The sequence below is a fragment of the Asparagus officinalis genome, chromosome 7 (genome assembly GCF_001876935.1).
Source record: "Asparagus officinalis chromosome 7, Aspof.V1, whole genome shotgun sequence".
NCBI lineage: Eukaryota > Viridiplantae > Streptophyta > Magnoliopsida > Asparagales > Asparagaceae > Asparagus > Asparagus officinalis.
Window position 1 is genome coordinate 144,509,820 of NC_033800.1, and position 18,930 is coordinate 144,528,749.

General features: G+C 40.2%; 4 protein-coding genes across 4 annotated transcripts; 2 read left to right on the forward strand and 2 right to left on the reverse strand.

The window, feature by feature from the left end:
- On the forward strand, positions 992-2,500 carry LOC109847902. The gene is made up of 4 exons (XM_020417134.1): positions 992-1,029; positions 1,636-1,921; positions 2,029-2,091; positions 2,173-2,500. The coding sequence occupies exons 1-4, from the start codon at positions 992-994 to the stop codon at positions 2,284-2,286; spliced, it is 501 nt and encodes a 166-aa protein (XP_020272723.1). The 3' UTR covers positions 2,287-2,500.
- Positions 3,143-4,795, reverse strand: LOC109847903 (RNA polymerase sigma factor sigD, chloroplastic-like). Its single transcript, XM_020417135.1, has 4 exons — positions 4,750-4,795; positions 4,157-4,455; positions 3,221-3,421; positions 3,143-3,178 (listed from the first exon to the last, which is right to left on the reverse strand). Exons 1-4 carry the CDS (start codon positions 4,793-4,795, stop codon positions 3,143-3,145), a joined length of 582 nt encoding a protein of 193 aa, XP_020272724.1.
- Positions 8,116-9,336, reverse strand: LOC109849185. The gene is made up of 2 exons (XM_020418998.1): positions 8,981-9,336; positions 8,116-8,586 (listed from the first exon to the last, which is right to left on the reverse strand). The coding sequence occupies exons 1-2, from the start codon at positions 9,305-9,307 to the stop codon at positions 8,401-8,403; spliced, it is 513 nt and encodes a 170-aa protein (XP_020274587.1). The 5' UTR covers positions 9,308-9,336; the 3' UTR covers positions 8,116-8,400.
- On the forward strand, positions 15,698-18,883 carry LOC109849265 (cyclin-SDS-like). Its single transcript, XM_020419076.1, has 7 exons — positions 15,698-16,625; positions 16,705-16,872; positions 17,524-17,690; positions 17,793-17,921; positions 18,000-18,180; positions 18,354-18,398; positions 18,505-18,883. Exons 1-7 carry the CDS (start codon positions 15,732-15,734, stop codon positions 18,535-18,537), a joined length of 1,617 nt encoding a protein of 538 aa, XP_020274665.1. The 5' UTR covers positions 15,698-15,731; the 3' UTR covers positions 18,538-18,883.

The window sequence follows — 18,930 nt, forward strand, 5'->3', positions numbered from 1 at the left end:
AAATCATATTTTAAGTGGAAAACATTTCCTATAATTTCTAGAAATTGAACCAAACACCCCCTAAGGATCCGTAACGGATTTACATTTAATCCACCCGATAACCGAACTTGACCCGGTTTAGCTTTTGGATCTGAAGTCCGCGTTTAAGTTTGGTGGAAATTGTCTTGGGCCAGATTAATACTCTTTGTGCCAGCGTATTGTGAGTGATACTAAATTGTTTAAAAAGACAAATATGTCCGGAATTCAAAAGGAATAGTAGGACGATTTATTAATGTGTTATTAAGAAAGAAAGAAAAAAAAAGGAGGAGAAGATTATATTTGGGAAAAGGAGTAGATACTAATGAATATTGATATGATTGATAAAATAGCAGTCACTTGTCAATCCTGCAACCGATGAAAGTTGCTTTAGTATCTATTCCTTTATACTACAAGAAGATCCAAAGATTTACTATTCATACAACAGTAAATACTACAGTGAATTACTATAGTAATATCACTGTAGCACAAAACAGAATACTATTTTAAAAACCATTATAGCATTTTACAAAAAAAACACTGTAGCATTAAAAAAGGAATTATTGCAGCAAAAATAAAAAAAAGGGGTTGTGCTCTGCACGGGGTGCACACTAGTTAGTGTGTGTGTATACTCCTCTATACAAATGGGAAAACCTAAGATTCACTATTCATACTACAGTAAATGCTTCAGCAGCATTTACTGTTGCATTATTATTGTAGCAAACATGAAACATGACACAATTTTTTGAAAAAGTATTATTGTAGCACACATGAATACTGTAGAAGAAGCGGGATACTGTAGCAATCCAAAAAATTTAAAAAAAAACTACAGAAGTTAAACCAGGATTATTGTAGTAGGAAAAAAATGTCGTGTTTACACGGTTGCTTCTCTCTCTCTCTCTCTCTCTCTCTTATATATATAATATATATATATATATATATATAATATATTATATATTTATAATATATAGGCAATATGGCGCTATTACTTTGCCGGCCCAAGCCGATCCTTTGGTAGCCTGTGCTGGACACATCTTTGCTCGCATTACATCAACACCTTGAAGTTTCGTGAGGCCCTACCATCTTCAAGCTGCCTGATGCCTATGGCACAAGACCTTGTGTCCACATCACTACCAAGGATGCCTTTGTTACCAAGTATACCATTTTTCTCTCTAGTATATATATATATATAATATTAGAGGCGAAAATTGGGCTATGCCCCTTGCGCTACCAAGCCATACCCAATCTCCTTGCCGTAGTGAGGGTGGAGCTTTGTGAGCCGCTTTGACTTTGCCCATCTAAATTGGCTTTAGGAAAGGAAATTTATGCCCAAAAAAGCTACCCATCTTTTGCAGCCTTAATAATGCTGCTACAGCCCCCTCACTCTTTCTTTCCCCCCAAAATCACCGCCTTCTCAGGCAACGCCCCCCCCCCCCCCCCCCCATCCCCTCAATCTCAAGCTCTTCTCTCCCTTCCCTCCCCTGCTCTCAATCTCACTCCTCCCGCCCGCCCGCCCGCTTGACGCCCGCCTCCTCGTTCTCGCCGCCTCCCCGACTCCTCCTCCGCCCCGCCCCGTTCGCTTCCTCCACCGCGCCCGACTCCTCCTCCCCCGCCGCCCAGCCGCCGCCGCCGCGCACTCCTCCGATCGGCCGCCGCTCCTCTGCCGCCCGCCCGCCCCCGACTCCTCCTCCGCCCCCGAATCCTCCATCGGCCTGCGCCCGTCTTCCCTTCCTCCAACCGCGCGCTCCACCGACTCCTCCTCCGCCGCCCGCTGCCTGCCCGCCCCGACTCCTCCATCGGCCACCGCTCCTCTACCGCCGCGCCCGACTCCTCCTCCGTCCCGACTCCTCCTTCCGCCGCCGCTCCTCCATCGGCCGCCCGTGGACGACTCCTGAGGTTTATTAAGGTTTATTAAGTCAAAACTGCTAATCTTTCTGATACTTATCTAACACTTCTTTCCTGAGGTCTTCTGATCTATACATTGCAAGCTAATACTTTTTTCTTTAATTGCAGTCTGATGGCAATGGGTCAGATGTAGACAAGGACAAGGATGATGGCCGATCAAAGGCCAACAAGGTAATATTAGGTGAAGTAAACTTGTGCTTATTGGAAAAAAATATTCCCTTTCCTGTCTTCAGTATTCTTACTTGCATTCAGGCCAACAAGGAAGAGGATGACAAGATGAGAACAACAACAGCAAATGTTGCAGCCCGAGCTGCTGTTGGGGGGATGATGTACTCTTACTTGCATTCAGTGATCTTCCTTTCTTAAATGGAATAGACCAGGTATACAATTTGGAGGTTTGAGTTTCAGGGGGTAGTAGAAGATTTGGGAGGAGCCCAGCAGCCATATCGCAGTCCAAAGTTGCACGAAATATTTCTCAAAAGGATATAATCGCTGTTTTGGAGAGGGAGCCTCAAATGTCGAAGTCTACTCTAATCTATCGCTTGTATGAGAAATTATCTGGTGACTCTGTTGTGGAAAAATTGTGTCTTATATGAAATGAAAATGGTTTGTTGCAGCTGCTGTTTGTATCTTATGTTGTACATATTCATGGATGTTGTATACTGTAAGCTTTCATGACTTATAAGACGCGTAAAGTTCTGAAAACAGTGTATAACCATGGGCTTTTGTTGGATTCATCTATATGGTTTTCTATTCAACCTTTCTAACTTCTTGATTCTAGACAAGTTCGTCATTTTTGGTTTTGTTTGGTTGTGTTTCCATCTTATACTATCATTATGGAAAATATCAGGTTTTTAAGCACCATCCATTGTGGTGTAGTTGTAGTCTCGTAGACAAAATGTTCAAGAGGAATTCTTCTCCTTTTAGTTTCAAACAGTTAAAGTTAGTGAATTATTCTACTATCCCGTGTTTAGACTTTGGAACGAGTTGACAGCAAGTGCTATTTTAGTCAATGGCTGTAATCTGAAACAATTTAACTTGATGCTCAATCTGAAATAGTTGAATAACAGCTTTAGTCCAATGGCAGTTGCTGTAAAGCTCACACCTAACGTATTGGTTACGATGCAAAAAGGAGCCTACGAGCCAAGTGAAGATAGACCCCAAATCTAACATCCATATATTGCCTAAGCCGATGCTTGGGACTCATGTTAAGACTACGTTATCACTTGGATTGGACCTTGGGCATATTATCCACTACCTGAAAGTTTTAGAGAAAGTTTTAGAGGAACATGGGTTCAACCTGGATGAGATCCTGCAGACTCAGCCCTTTGCGAATAGAGAGCATATGTGGTGTTTCAACAAGCCTTTTATAGCTCAGAGTGATCCTCTCTCTGCACTCCCTTGCTCTCAGGCAAGCTTTGTCAGCTTTCCCCCTCCTCTCAATTGCTTCGGCTGTTGTATTATTACTTATTGAGTCCGTATCCTCTAGCATAGCTCCAACCTGCAGGTATACCAAATTCGTTGAAGATCGTGCTTTTATCCAATAAGAAAATTTTATAAAATTTGATTGCATATGGTATTTGCCAATGTGGAAATTGGAAATGTGGAGAAATCAAAGCATAATGCAGATTTCATTATGTAGATGACAATTGGATGTTTACATAATGATGATGGCAGTTCACAAGGACTAATTATGTGTAAATCTAAACTATCATTTGGATATAGTTAGCAATAACTGTTTATAAGACATTCTTATTGTAACAAGGATGGATTACATGCTTTTCTATTAGAGGATGTTGTGCTATTTTTGGGATGTCTTCTACTTTGATGGTTCCAAACTGTGTGATATGGTCTTCAAATTCCCTATAAAAATGGTTTTTCCCCCCTATGAGTAATCACATGATTTTGATATTTTGCATGATTAATTTCTGTTGTAGGTTGCTGCTTAGATGGTGTAAAACAGCGTAATATCTTGTTAGTTTTGAAGAACAATACCCAAATGGGGCTTGCATAACTTGAAGAGCGATATCCAAATACCAATCTCCAATGAGACCCATTTAGTTTTTCACTGTTGTATTTATCAAAAAGGGTGAACGTATTTATCAAAAAGGGTGAACGGTACATAATGTTAATACCCTTCAATTATATTATAAAACTTGCTCACTCAAATATGTCTTCTAAGTATCTAACATTTGATAATCTGTTTAGGATTAAGGGATGAAATTGTTCCAAATACCTTGAGAGAGACCGAAAACTCAGCCTCTTGTCTCCGTGTCAGATACCGAGATCTCTCTGACTTCGACAAAGATCCCTTAACTACATTTCCACCTAAGCCTTCGTCATCTTCAAAATAGCTAAATACACCCATCATCCTCTTCCTCTTCCTCATTCTCCTCCTCCTCCGGCAACCATCTCCTCCTCCAATCTCAAGCTGTTCAAGCACAAGAGCAGAAGAAACTGCGTCTTTCGCAGCCTCAGCAGCTGCATTTGCAAGGCTAACAGCTTCGACGATGGCAGCAATAGTAAAAGAATCATCTGAAATTACCAAATTAGAACTTTGCTTAGAAGGAGATTGCGGTATTTGAACTGAAGTTTTTGAAGAGATAGAGTGAGTGAGAGGGAGAGAGAGGGTAGCCAATGATCGGTTAAGAGAACATGAAGGCATGGCTTACTTTTGGTGCAGAAGAGAGATGTTTGCTTAATGTTAGAGGGATATTATCCTTCAGTACTCTCTCCATGGCGCAAAGATATTTTGAAAATGGACAAGGTATTGATTTGTTTTCTTATGAGAGGAGAAGATAAGGCAATTTGGGTGGAGAATTTATGCACCTTTCCTTTTCATTCCATCTTCATATACCCAAAGAAGTCTATGCATGCGTTATGCAGAACTATCATGAAAATCGAGATAATGAAGATAAAATCTTGAATGAAGTAACAAATACATTATGGCCCCCCACCTTGCAAATAACAAGCCTATCTTAAGCTTTTATTGCTGATTAAGACTTGAAATTGGTTGGCATTCACTAATAATGCTTAAACTTTCCAGCTAATGCTCAGAATTGAATATACAATGGAAATAACCACGTAAGCTTACACTGTTACCTCATGTTGAAGATATTCATTTTAGATCGACAAAGTCACCCCAAGTAATAGGGATCCCATCAGAACCATTCCTAGAGGGGTGGGGATGATCTACCAACCCAACTCTCTAGCCACCTATAAATGGTATATAAATCGGAAAATGATAGGGACACACCACCAACCACAACCTTAACCACACTCCCTCTCTCATTCGCTATAGTGCACCGGGCCCCACATGGGATTTTAAAATTTTAAAATCCCATGTGGGGTCCAGTACACTGTAGCGAATGAGAAAGGGAGTGTGGTTGAGGTTGTGGTTGGTGGTATGCCCCTAGTGCCACTCATATAAATCACCCCTTTTCTATTGGGTGTTTTAATAGAATCCTTACTTAAGTGCTTTGATAGAATCCTTATTCAAGCCTCTTTTGACTGTAACACATTGGTCGATATTAGTAACATCCTCAAAACAGGCAACAGAAATTTGCAAGAAAAACAACACCTAATCTACAAAGTGATAGCACGATATCAAGTTTCTCTGAAGCAAAAAAATCATTTTAAACCAAAATTTACTTCATACATCTAATCGTTTCCCTTCATGCACATGATGGTTCTCATCTTGCATATATTCATTTAGATCAACAAAAAAGCTCAGGAGTGAAGAAAAAGGAAATGGAAAAAAAAAGAAACGAGAGAGAGAGAGAGAGAGAGAGAGAGAGAGAGAGAGAGACTTTCTTCACTAATAATAGCTTGATATCACTAGCATCCTCGAGGCAGGCAACATAATTTCAACAACAACACTACCTAATTTACGAACAATACCACATCATCAGCAGTACTAACTTGCTCTCAAGAATTATCATCACATAAAAAACAAAATTAAGTTACATACCTAATCAAAAAACAAAAAGTCTTCTTTAGGAAAGAACTAAAGGGAACAAAAGCTTTTGTTAGTTATGGAAGCCATTTTCTTTTGGGGCTTCGACCTTGACATCGAAGTCGTGATAAGGAACCTCACTCATGGGTCTAGGAATTGGACGGCCTCCGAAATCTTGTGGAAAAAACTCAAAATTTGGACCAAAATTGAATCTCACTTCGCAATTAGGTTGATTGGGCATTGTGTACATTGACGCTGCTGGATAGTACCTTCCACCGGAGATGTCTTTGTACGCAACACCTTGACATACTCCATTCTTGAAGAAAGATATCTCACTCCCTGCATCAGTATTCTTATAGTTTTATTATGCAGGCATCGACAGAAACAAATTGCCGAAAAAACTACCATAAACTTTGCTAAACTACCATGTCTAACAGCAGGATGGATAAAAAACATATTTTGGACAATGTGCCCTTATGTACTTTATGTGTCTTCTACATTTCCCTCTACCCATCTAATATGTTGCAACAATTTCCAATAATTCATGGTATTTTTCTGCAATTTTGATCATGGCTTTTTTTTTCCTAATACAAAGCTTATGGTGATTTTGTGCAAAAAACCAGAGTTCATGGTAGTTTAGCGAAGACTGAGAATTATAAGTTCTGAAACATGTAAGAAAATTTATTTTTATGCATGAATATGAAATTTTCATAAATCTAAAGGGACACTCCACCGTAATTCAACCTTGTTCTTAGAAATTAATGCTCTACCGTGTTGCACAATAAATCCAAGAAAGAGGAGCTTTCTTCAATAGTAAGCTAATTTGAAATATGTATTTAAAATGAAAAAAAAGTCACTTTGAATATTGAAGAAAATAGAGATTAATAAACATTTATAACTTGTAAACATGAAATAATTGACTGCAATCAGCATTAAGAAAGTCTGTATTCAACAGTCATGTAAAACAAATTTATATCATTATATTACATCAAATAGATTATTCCTATGAAAAGCAATATAAATACAGGGCAGCTAACATTTTAATAGACATGTTTGAGAACAAAATTCTTTCATTCCTATTTAAATTATATTACTATCAACAAGGAAATTAGCCATTTATCCAATTAAACTAGTAAAGACAGTTTTCAGGACAATCATAAAATTTAAACCACAACTTATACTACCCAAATTCCCTTCAGTTTTAAATTAAGTATGTCCCTCTTTCCTAACTTTCACGCTCAAATATAATCTCCTTCTCATCCAGGACCTAACCAGATCATGTTGCACATTACGTACCCTATTTCTAAATATCTATTGACTTTCTTCAAACACATTCTGCAGTGATGAACTCATTCTTCTTCTCCCCTCTCCAGCTTTTGCAACATATATATTCTCTCATCAGAGACACAATTTCTGTTTTCTTGACATAGCGCGGAAGTAGTAGCCTCGAAATCCATCAAGGAAAATCTTCGAATCCACGAAGAGCTTTGAATCCACGAAGAAATATTGAGGAAAAAAGAAAATTTATTAATCAAAAGTTATGCCTCTAGGGCTTACAAGACTCTTCTTAAATAGAAAAAAGAAACAAGACTCCTTCAAGGACTCAAACTCTATCAAAAATAGTAAAAGAATTCCTAAAATATTAAAACTCCTAAAAAGACTCATTATTACTAGGAAAGTCCACCGGTCAAATCTGAGATCAAATCGGATTTGTTTCCTAAACAAAAAGACTCTTAAAATATTACTAAAAATAGTAAAAAACGGATAAAAATACAAATATCTCTCAAACCGTAAGGAATTTGGCGAAACGAAAAACGCAAACCGAACCCGAAGGGGTGGGTTTGGATGGTTCCTTCTCGTCGAGATAGTCGATTTTCATAGATAATTCGTCCAATTCTGACATACGGTTTGAAAGTTACGGCCGTTTCTTCGAAACTAGTTATTTTCTTCGACCAGACCCGCATTTGGGCTTGCGATTGTCCCACTTTGACATAAACGTGTCTGCTGTATGTTCTACGTCAAGTAAAAAGAGTTCAACATCATATATGTTCCGTTTAGCTCTTCATTCAGCATAATATTTTGTTATTTTCCATTTTGATTTCTTTTGCATTGCCACGGCTTTAGCTTTGTACTCGTTTGTTCGTGTCATATTAGTACAATTTTGGTTTTCCCGTTAGATTCTTATTTAATCACCAATTTCACTAAGAATCATGGGCAGATTACTTTGATATGACAGAAGCTGAGCTAAGGTCTGCTATTACTATCAAATAAATAAACATCCATTTACATAGAACAAAAGTACTTCAAGCCCGCAAAGTAATAAAATGCAACCATTAATCTAAGAGAGGCACTAGGGGCACACCGCCAACCACACCTCCGATCACACTCCCTCTCTTGTTACAATGCACTGGGACCCACATATGATTTTAAAATAAAAATCTTATGTGGGTCCTAATGCACTGTAGCAAAAGAGGGGTTGTGGTTGAAGGTGTGGTTGGAGGTGTGCCCCTATTATTTTCCTTAATCTAAAGCGTATTGGTTCGTAAGCGACTCTTGAAAGTTTCCCATGTCAAGTCCCTCTCCAAATATTCAATGTTGGAAGGATCAAATGGGCCCTTGATCACATCTATGGACTTTATGATTGCCTTTTGTGGAAGAACACTCTTCGATAGCTCCGTTGCAGTTCTCGAGCTTAAGCAAGATGAGAACCCCTGAAATCACATGGGATATAATATGTGCTAGATTTAGAACCAATAAAATATTCCACTTAAAATGGACTGTTGTTACTAATTAAGAAGGAGTTTTTTTATTGCTTTTAGAGAACTAAATCCTGTAAACAATAGACTATCTTCTGCAATGGCTAAATTGATTTCAAATTTAACAATCCATGTCGTTGTATTGAGATTAAAGATTAGAATGTTTTAGAATTAGAATGTTTTATAAAGGATGAGGCTAAGAGGGGGGAAAAGGAAAGAACTTAAACAAAATAGGAAAGTTGGGAATACACTGGATATGTCTAAACTATAATTAGACTAGTGGCATTAAGAATATATAATCAAGAAGTATAGTAAGAAAAGAAATAGAGGCAGAAATTAAGTGGCATACTCTAAAAATGAGCACTTCTTCTTCTTCGCCATCCACCAAAGCTCGAACCAATAATGCCTTGGACCAAGCAGACTCACTGTATGATTCGAGCATCGCGATCTCCTTGTTGTGCCCGTACTCTTCATCTTCAACCTCGTCGTCTCCGTATCTCACTCTTCGTCTTGCGCTACAACATACGCCTCTGGAGTTGATCCTCACGGACTTGCGGAAACACGAGAAGTTCGACGAAAATGCGGAATTTGTCATGTTGGATTTGTTGACGGTAGGTTGAGGTTGGAGAGGGAGACGTGAGTATTGAACTCGAGGGAGGAGAGTTCGGATGAGCATCGGTAAGTGATTGGTGCGCAAGGAGTTTGTTTGGATGAGGGGGCATGTTGGATATTTTTATCTAGAACGGGCCTTTAGCATTTGAAGCAAATATTTGGGCCGTTCATAGAGTGCGCTTTATTGGGCTGTGGTAATGGGCTGTGAATATGTGCCCATGGCCTGTCCAAGACCCAGGTCACAGTCACTGGAATCTTCTTGGTGGGATCTCATGGGACTCACAATCATTGACGTCGCGACTTGGGTTTTTCTTGGGAGGGGTGTTAGGTACACACCCTCAACCACAATTCAAACCACACCTCTATTCTCTCTATAATGCATTGGGACCCACATGAAATTTTAAAAATAAAATTTCATGTGGGTCCCAATGCACTATAGAGAGAGTAGAGGTGTGGTTTGAATTGTGGTTGTGGGTGTGTCCCTAACATTTCTATTTTCTTGGTGACGCATCACACTCGATCACGAAGGCCGGTATCCCGTATCCGCCTTCATCCGTGTCGGATTTGGATCATCTCCATTTAAGTCGATCTTTACTCTCTATTTAAGTTTCGACGATCGAGATGAAGCCACGTATAGCTCTATATATTATTTTAAAAATCACTATGATCTTTAAAATTACTATTGTGACAAGCAGTTTTGTAATAGTGGAAATTTTACGTGATTTCATCTTAGCTCTTGAAATCAGAATTGAGAGTAAGCATAGGGATAATTGGATGTGCCAATTACCACATAATTAGAGAGGATCCAAATCTAATCAGTGTCTCTTGTGAGCAACAGCTTGGAATTCAGGTTTAGCATGTAATGATCAATTATGCACGATAGAATGCGATGAATTTTAGAAGTAAAAGGTTAGAAAAGATTGGTTTTTATAAGCATAGTATACATCAGTTTATGAAACTCCAATTTGCATCTGCAAAATAAAGTAATTTTCTTTATAATAAAAATAGGGTAAATATTATGAAAACTCCTTCAGATTTGAGCGATTTTATTATGAAATCTCCTAACGCTACTTTTTTTCATTACAACACCTCTTGTTGTCAATAAATTGTTAAAATCAATCTAATTTGTACACTTTCCTCTAAAGTACCTACTGGGGAAGTACCAGAGCATAATAGCACACACAATAGGAGAGAGTAAGCAACAACATAAACACAGAGATTTTTATGATTCGACGAGTACTTCTACCTCTACTTTTTCACTATTCTTCACAAATAGGTTTTAACGGCTTTATAACCGCACGATATTTTTGCAATGAAAAAATAACATTTGAGGGTGCATGATAAACTCTCAACCTGAAGGGAGTTTCATAATAATTACCATAAAACTATATCTGGATCATGAATCTAATAATAATTAAGCACCGTACAAACTCTAGAGTTATTTTTGTATCGTAAAAAACAAAAACAAAAAACCCATATCTGGATCATTCTTAGAATCTCACTTTTTGTCTCTTGTAACGAAAAGATAGTACAATTGTTACCTACGTGATGCAATGGACTCGGTATCTATATGCTTGTTGGAACAAGCTAAAAAGAATTATTATGTTTGTACTATAATTATAGGTAAAGTGTGAGAAAAGAAAACATATATCGAAATAATTATCACTTGTTAGTGATTTAGACCGTTTAAAGGTTTGCTCCTATGATTTTGAATTTGATTCTGAAATCAAAAAAAATAAAAATAAAAAATATTGTTTACTCATGCAACCACTAACAATTTAGTTAGCATTATCCAATATTAAATTGTAGATGTCATCTCTCTATCAAATACCCATCATTTCTCCCATTAATTATTTCTAAGCGGCATCAAGCTAAACTCCTTATCTACAATTAACTCATGGTATAATTAATTTGTTATCGAACAAGAAAGTACAACAAGAATCTCAGGCATTAGTCTCACCCAACAAATAAAAAATTAAAAAAATTAAAATAAAACAAAAGAAAATCTAAAGGATCCTGCCGATCATTCCCGGGGACCGATCCATCTATACACAATTCCCAAAACACGCCTCCGCCGCTCAAACCTCGCCGGCCGCGGCCCTCACCGGCCTCTCTACAAAGCCCTTCCGCACGCCCCGCGCCGGTCCTTCCCGCCAAAAAACGGCGCTGCCTGCACAATCAAGCCTCCTTCACCGCCACCTCCTTCCCGCCTCTTTCTGCAGCCAGGCACGCCGACGAAACCCCTGAACCCCTCCGTCGCCTAGCCCGCCCGGCACCGCCGGCGCCTCCCCGAAGGCAGCATCGACGCACATCAAGCGTTCGCCAGTCCGGCCTCTGGACCCACCGGGCAGCAAGAGGAAGTGGCCCAAATAGCAGGGCTCGCAAGATGTACAGCCCGCCAAACTCCACCACGTCAGCCCAGGCGTAGGCGTCGTACTTCCGCCCATATTCTCCGGATCGAACCTCTCGCGGACTCATGTACGCGCACGTTGCGCGACGTAAGGACCCGGCACGGGTCCAGCGTGTCCGTCGCATGATGCTTCGCTCACTCCCGAAGTCGCGATCTTGATTACTCGCGGCGCGAGTTGAGGGCAAGAGATTTTGAGGGCTTGATGTCGGCGATGGACGATTCTTTTGGCTGTGGCAGGTAGTGGAGGCCGGCTAGGTTGTGGGCGGCGATCTCGGCGAGGGCGGAGCTCGGGAAGCGCCGATCCGCGCGATCAGGGACCCGAGCGTCCATGAACTCGCAGCAGGAGAGCGGGCGTCGCCGGAGGCGGCGGAATACGGCGGCGAAGGAACTGAACGACGTGCCAGGCTGTGCGAGGGCCGGGTGGGTTGATCTCGCGGACGGAGAGTCGACGGAGAGCAGGACCTTGAGGGCGGGTGGACGGCGTTGCTCCGGCGGCGTGGCGGACCTTTGTAGACGCGTGCCGCCGCTTGCCGTGCGAGGACGCCGAGCTTGTCGAAGTCGGACAGTTTGTAGTCGCCGCGGCGGCGTTGGAGGGGAGAGGAGGCGAGAGGGAAAGAGGAGGCGGTGCGCGGTGTGCGCGGCGCGCGCTGAGGCGGCGGGCGGCTCGGAGATTCCGGCGAGGCGGAGTTCGAGGGCCTTAGATTGAGCCTACGCTCCCTGACGGCGGCCATTAGAGGCTGGCGAGTTTGAGATTTTTTTTGAGGTTGGAAAAAATTCGGGGGTCGGTATTTAAAGGTGAGGCCTTTGGAAGGATAAGGGGAAGAGTGAGTGAGGATGTGGTCACCTCCGGTGATGACCAAGCGAGAAAACGACGGAGAAACGGATTTTTAGGGCCGCGCGTTTTTAATGTAATAGCCCTGAATTTATGTTATTTGCAGAATACGCCCCTAAATTTAATATTGGTAATTTGTCTCCGTATTCTTTGAGATTGGTTAAAATATAATTTTCACTTCGAGCCGTTAAATCTTAAACTAGAAAAGAAGGTAAATTTAAAGGAAAAAAAAACGTCTATGAAATTTAAAGTTGACACAGAAACCTCATAAGGCTGTAAAAATGATACTTATCCAACTCTTTTATAATTTAAATTCAGAATTAACTTGAACGTGAAAGCTAATATTAATCTTGCAAATCTCAGGAAGACTTTCTTTTCTTTTTTTGTGGGCAATTCTGTAAATATTTAGATTTAGATGTTAGATAAGCAAAACAAACGGTTGGTAATAACTGTGAGGTGAAAGAGTAGGGAGGTGAGTGGAAGCGGGGAAGGCGAGGCCGAGACGGCTTGTGACGAAAAGAGGGGGAAAGTGAGCTGGAAATAGTGCTTCCCGTGCTCATTACTGCACGAGGGATAACAACCTATCAATAATTGGACTTAATATTGGGACCTCCACTAAGGAACAGGCTATGCTTTCTTTGGTTGCTTGGGGTGGCGGTTTGGGTGCAGTTTGGAGTTTGAAATGAATTTATTTTGAATTAGTTTAAAATGGGATTAGGTTTGGTAGTTAGTGGGATGATTGAGGAGGTTGCTCTATGCCGCTTGTTAGTTTGAAGAAATGCCAAAAGTATTTCGTTCTTTATTCAATTTTAAAATAATAAAAATGCCAATTTGTTAAAGAAAATCATTATTTGTGTAGGTTTATTCATATGTGGATGGCAATAAACTATTTTATAAACGCACTTTCCTATATGGAGAAAAAAATTGACAGGTTCGTTATAGATAGAATCAAGAAAAAGAAACGGAATGTGTGTTAATAATAATAGGCCCAACTAAAAAACTTTAGGTTGTTCTTGTCAAGTTTGATTACATTGGTGGGGTTTAATTTTTTGTTTAATTAATGCAATAAATCAAACGAATTGAATATATGAGCTGTGGATATGATCCATATCAGAATTTTATTGTTTGATTGATGATCCAACTAAATTAGTTGATTTGCACCGTTTTCTAACACACTCGTGTAATTTTTAAAGGGTATTCATTAATCAAACAATATAAACTTCTCAATTAAGTAAAATATATATATAGTTCCAGGTTGTGCCTGGATACCTAATAAATTTCAAACTATTAATCGTTGTTCATTCTTGCAGTATCGTTATGTTAGTCACGTAACTGTTTAATTAAAAGGTGGGGCGACCCAGTAGTTCACATGGCAAAGTAGCATCGCTCCCTAATAGAGTTTGATTCCTATATTATGCGCCAACTACGCTTAAAAGGGTCCATAAAAGTCATGTAATGATCACACGATGCTTTCACACAAAAATCTTCGCTGGCGGCACGCGGCACTTTCACACCAAAGTCTTCGCCAGCAACGAGCATACATCCCTTATTGCAAGTAAAAATTTAGGATTAATATGTTAATAATTGGAGAAATTTAAAATACCAAATCAGAAAATGTGTCTTACTGAAAATATTGATCCGATAATTTAGCTACTTCTCTTACATCTTTTCATTGCACTCTATTTGTACTATAATTAATATAAAAATATTCAAAATATTTAATTTCTATTAAAAGGTCTTATGATAAAACTTTAAATAGATTAGGTACTATTTTAAGTTGATAAAACTTTAAAATAAAATAGTGAGGTGTTTAGTTTACAAGTTTGGAGGGGCTAGATCGATATAATAGTCCAGAGATCTTGGACTAAATATGGGAGTGGAGTGTCTTAATTTCCCTAACATCACATAGTTTTGCTCCCTAATTATTTCATTGGCCTGTAGCCCTCATGTGCCCGGGAAAAATAAAAATGAAAATGAAAAAGGAAGAAGATCAGAAGATTCAGAGCTCAGCACAAAAAAGAAATCGGAAAACAACTTAATTTTTAAAATTGCATGTGGCTAATTATGTTTGGTGGTGTCAGACACTTTTGATGAATTTCTTGAACAAAACATTTAGGTTGGTTGGCATTTTTTTGCTCTTGTAAAGCTGCCAAAACTGACAAAAGTTGTCAGTTTTGGCAGCTTTACCTGCAAAAACGCTCAAAAATAGGCGTTTTTGCAGGTGAAGCTGCAAAAACTGACAGCTTTTGTCAGTTTTGACAGCTTTACAAGGGCAAAAAATGCCAACCAAACAGCCCCTTAGACAAATTAGATGCTCGGCAGCAACAATTTACCTGAAACACTGTTAAAATTTGACTAAGACATGGCAGACAGGCAGAAGAGTGTTTGTGTACATTTGTTGTCATATTCTAATCCTCTACTACTTTATAATGAAAGTTTTCAAATATGATATAGCTATTAGAAGTGTTTATAACAAATTGAACCAAATATATTGTTAAAAATTAACCTCACTAAAGTGTCCAGTATAATTATATCTCCAGACTATAACGAGACAAATAAAGTCCCCAATCAAACGTAACCTGTAAATATAAAGACTTCCACTTTCCGAGTTATGTTGAGCAAATCTGCACAAATTCAATATTGCACACAGGATCACAAGCTGAATCGATATTCCACAAAGAAAGGTGCTACAGGCACACCCTCGAGTACACCTCCGACCACACCCCCTAACTACAGTGCAGGGGCTCCCCTTGAATTTTTTGTGCCTGTATCATTTTTCATCCACGGAGCATAAAGACCAGTTCATTGAGGGGCTGTTTGGTTGACTCTTTTAGAGGCTGAATCCCTGTCAAAACTGACAAAAACTGTCAGTTTTGACAGAGAATCTTGCAAAAACGTCTTTTTTAGAGGCGTTTTTGGGTGATTTCTTGTCAAAACTGACAGTTTTTGTCAGTTTTAACAGGGATTCAGCCTCTAAAAAAGACAACCAAACAGCCCCTGAGTGCTTACTTCCATCATAGCCGGCCACGTGTCCACTGACCGTAACTAGACCCTATCCGGATCCCACCAGACGACGTCAGTCGCGAAATGCATGATCAAATTATCTTCTACTGCGAGCCAAAAAGAAGGAGAAGAATGCTGACGTGGCAAACCCTCCCCTTCCCTATAAATGGAGCCACACGAATGCCTCTCTCCTCAAATCCCCACTCTAAAACTCTTCATCTTTTCCAAGATAGAGCGAGCTCAATGAACGCCGATCCGATCTCCCGGCGATCCTCCGCCGGCCCCAAACGCCTCCGATCGAAGATTCCTCGTCGGAAACGAGTTCCTCCCCTTCCGATCGCGGCGAGGATCTCGAACTCCGACTTCGACGAGGTTCTAGAAGAAGAATCGTCTTCTTCTTGCCTGCACAGCGAGGTTTCCTTCGACTCCAGCTTCGATTTCGCTGGATCCGACGTGATGAAGCGGCCGAAGCTATCTCGAGCGGCGAAGAGCAAGAAGCAGGTTTCTGAGCTCAGATCCGGCGACGAGTTCCGCAGGATCACCAGATCCTACGCGAGGAAGAAGGAGATGGAGAGATCGGAGCAAGAGATTAGCGAGGGGAACGCTGCTGCTTCAGAGATCCAAACCTCTGAGGTTACTCAAATTACTGGAGGACTTTCAGCGAGCCTCAACGAAAACGCTGTGTCTAGTGAAGCGGCTGAGAAATTTGCGGAGATCTCCGAGTCCTCTTGCCTCGAGTCGGTTTCTGATGCTAAAATCGCGAGAATCTCTAACTCAGTGGGAGATCAAGGCAGCAGCCTCCAGATAGCCTTCGACCTCGATTCTGGTCTCGCTTGCTCGGAGAAGCTCTCGGATGATGAGTGCTCGGATTACTCCACTTGCAACGAGATGACGCTATCAGAAGTTGAATCTGAGCTGTTCTATCGAAATTCGCAGAGAGACTCGTCCGATCACTCGCTCTCCGTTCTTTTCGAGTCTCCTGAAGACTTCTCCGAGAGATCGAATGAGTCGACTCCATCTATTGCTTTCTCAATTTTTCGTGAGTTAGCTAAGCAGTTCGCGAGATCAAGTAGCAGCTTCGGTTCAAGAGAAAAATCAACCGAAATGATTCAGGACGACGGCTCACAGGAATTCAGAGTGCGTTTCAGATCCTTAATTGCTACTTGAAGTGATTTAATGCTTAATTATCTGTTAATTAATCATTTATTTTGTTTAGATTATAAAATTCGAAGAGGAGGAGGACGAGGAAAGCTACAAGAATATACGAGGCAGAGAGAGGAGAGAAGTAATTTTGAAAGATTTCAGCGAGGAATTCAGATCGGCAACGGACTACGGCGATCTGATCCTTCAGCAGCGGTTAGTGATGGTTAACTGGATGGTGGAGGTGAGGCACATCTTAATTGGCTGCCTCCCTTTTAGCTAACCGCCTCACGTTGTTGGTTGTAGTGTTCCGCGGGTACAGGGTTATTTTATTAGTTTCGTGCTTATCTACGGTGTTAAATTTAGTTTTGTCATGAAATGAAACGGGCTATGATTTAGATTCTTTAACCGGTTTCTATGGTACAGTAGATTTGTACTAGGTTTACACGAGAATAAAGTAGCAGTGGGACCCCCACGCTCCTTTCTCGCTGTCTAACCGCCGCATGATGGCACTTGCGTGAATTCAGTTATGAACTTAAAATGTTCCGCTGGAACTAGTTAGTTGGTAGAATTTGGGTTTTAATTTCTCTGTTCCTATTCAGTAATTGCTGCTATGTGTATTGAAATATGTAATATGGGATTTCTTGGGGAATAAGTAGAACACAATAGGTGAAAGTACTGTCGTAATGATTATAGGGACTTTTCTAGGGAGCAAAATGCTATTGAATTTTCATTTGTACCCCTGTAAGCTATTGCCAATTTTCTTTTGAGTGATCAAAAGCTGTCGCCAAATTAATCATGAAAAAGCCTGAAATGGTTAAATCTGATGTATGGCATTTTTATTCATGAAATAGGCTACTAGGAGGATGACATATTTTGTTGTCATTAATTGCAGCATTCGCAGGAGATGGAGCTGCAGCCTGAGACTTTGTTCTTGGGTGTGAGCTTGATGGACAGATTTCTCACCAGGGGATACTTTGAGACTGAAAGGAACCTGCAACTACTCGGCATTGCGTCTGTCACTATCGCTACTAGGCTCGAAGAGGTCCAGCCTTGGAACAAGTAGATGCTCTCATTACTCGCACATTTTCCATTTTATGGAGTAAACCTCAGTTTTTCCTGACTTGATTTGTTCTTTATTGTTGTCTCATTGTACTCGATTAGTATTCGGCGAAGATCTTTCACAGTGGGAGACAATGTCTACGCTCGAGCTGAAGTAGTTGCAATGGAATGGCTGGTACTAGAGGTTCTCAATTTCCAGTGCATGCTGCCCACAACGCACAATTTCTTGTGGTAATACTAATTCCCCCTTTTTTTCATAAATCGAGGGAGCTATAAGAAAGTAGGTATTGAGATGCAACAATATTGCAGGTTTTATCTGAAAGCAGCAAATGCGGATGCCGAGGTGGAGTCCCTGACGAGGTACTTAGCTGTCCTCTCACTTCTTGACCACGAGAGGCTTTGCTTCTGGCCCTCTACTGTGGCTGCCGGATTGGTTATCCTTGCTTGCCTTGCTACAAGTCGAGATTCCTCTTGTCTCAGGGTCATGGAGGTGATTAAGCTCTCAGCTATTAACTTCTGCTCAATGAATTAATACACTATCAAACAAATGATGTAGTTACTTCAAGCACCACGTTTGCCTTGCCCCTTCATTTTGATACATACAAGTAGGGATTGTCTTTTAATATATCATCTGAATGCATAAATGATCATGAATTGATGCAGCGGCACGTGCGCAGTAAGAGTGATGATCTACCTGAGTGTATTCAGGTATACATATTCTTCTTGGAGATATTTACAGTTTGATTTCCATTTCAACAAGAATTCAATTTTGATTGCAATTTCGGTTGAACTGAAACTAGCTATTGTTTTGCAGAGCCTGGAATGGTTGGTTAAGTATGTATGTTAGCATATCGGGGGAGTACTCTCATGTCTTCAGAGTACAGAAATTAGACACATGTGACATGTATGTTAGTTTGTCTCAGTCCAATTTGCTTCATTTCATTTTGTAAAGCCTATATTTGGATAATAGTCAGGTATATGATTCCGTCTTTAATGATGGAGATCCCAGATTGTTGTTTTTTGTGGGGGAATCTGGGAATCCCATACGAAGAGTTGTATGTTATCCACTTAGCTGTAACCTTCTTTTTTTTACTTTTTTTTTTTTTACTTTTTTGAATTGAAATAGTGGTAATTGTAATTGATTTTGAACTTCCACAGAAATTGAGGAATGAATAGAACGCCCTTCCTTACTTTGTGCTTTGTTGTAGTTCCATATCCAAGGAGTATGAACCATTTTAAT

Excerpts from the sequence above, each read along its gene's own strand:
- LOC109847902 (XM_020417134.1), top strand. The coding sequence starts at position 992 with ATGGCGCTATTACTTTGCCGGCCCAAGCCGATCCTTTG. Across the intron at positions 1,030-1,635 it reads CGGCCCAAGCCGATCCTTTG|CCGCCGCCGCCGCGCACTCC; the intron begins GTAGCCTGTGCT and ends CCCGCCGCCCAG. Across the intron at positions 2,092-2,172 it reads GCCGATCAAAGGCCAACAAG|GCCAACAAGGAAGAGGATGA; the intron begins GTAATATTAGGT and ends ACTTGCATTCAG.
- LOC109847903 (XM_020417135.1), bottom strand. The coding sequence starts at position 4,795 with ATGCATAGACTTCTTTGGGTATATGAAGATGGAATGAAAAGGAAAG. Across the intron at positions 4,456-4,749 it reads AGATGGAATGAAAAGGAAAG|ATGATTCTTTTACTATTGCT; the intron begins GTGCATAAATTC and ends TGGTAATTTCAG. Across the intron at positions 3,179-3,220 it reads GTCTGCAGGATCTCATCCAG|GTAGTGGATAATATGCCCAA; the intron begins GTTGAACCCATG and ends TAAAACTTTCAG.
- LOC109849185 (XM_020418998.1), bottom strand. The coding sequence starts at position 9,307 with ATGCTCATCCGAACTCTCCTCCCTCGAGTTCAATACTCACGTCTCCCT. Across the intron at positions 8,587-8,980 it reads AAGAAGTGCTCATTTTTAGA|GGGTTCTCATCTTGCTTAAG; the intron begins GTATGCCACTTA and ends ATGTGATTTCAG.
- LOC109849265 (XM_020419076.1), top strand. The coding sequence starts at position 15,732 with ATGAACGCCGATCCGATCTCCCGGCGATCCTCCGCCGGCCCCAAACGC. Across the intron at positions 18,181-18,353 it reads CTTGTCTCAGGGTCATGGAG|CGGCACGTGCGCAGTAAGAG; the intron begins GTGATTAAGCTC and ends GAATTGATGCAG. Across the intron at positions 18,399-18,504 it reads ATCTACCTGAGTGTATTCAG|AGCCTGGAATGGTTGGTTAA; the intron begins GTATACATATTC and ends ATTGTTTTGCAG.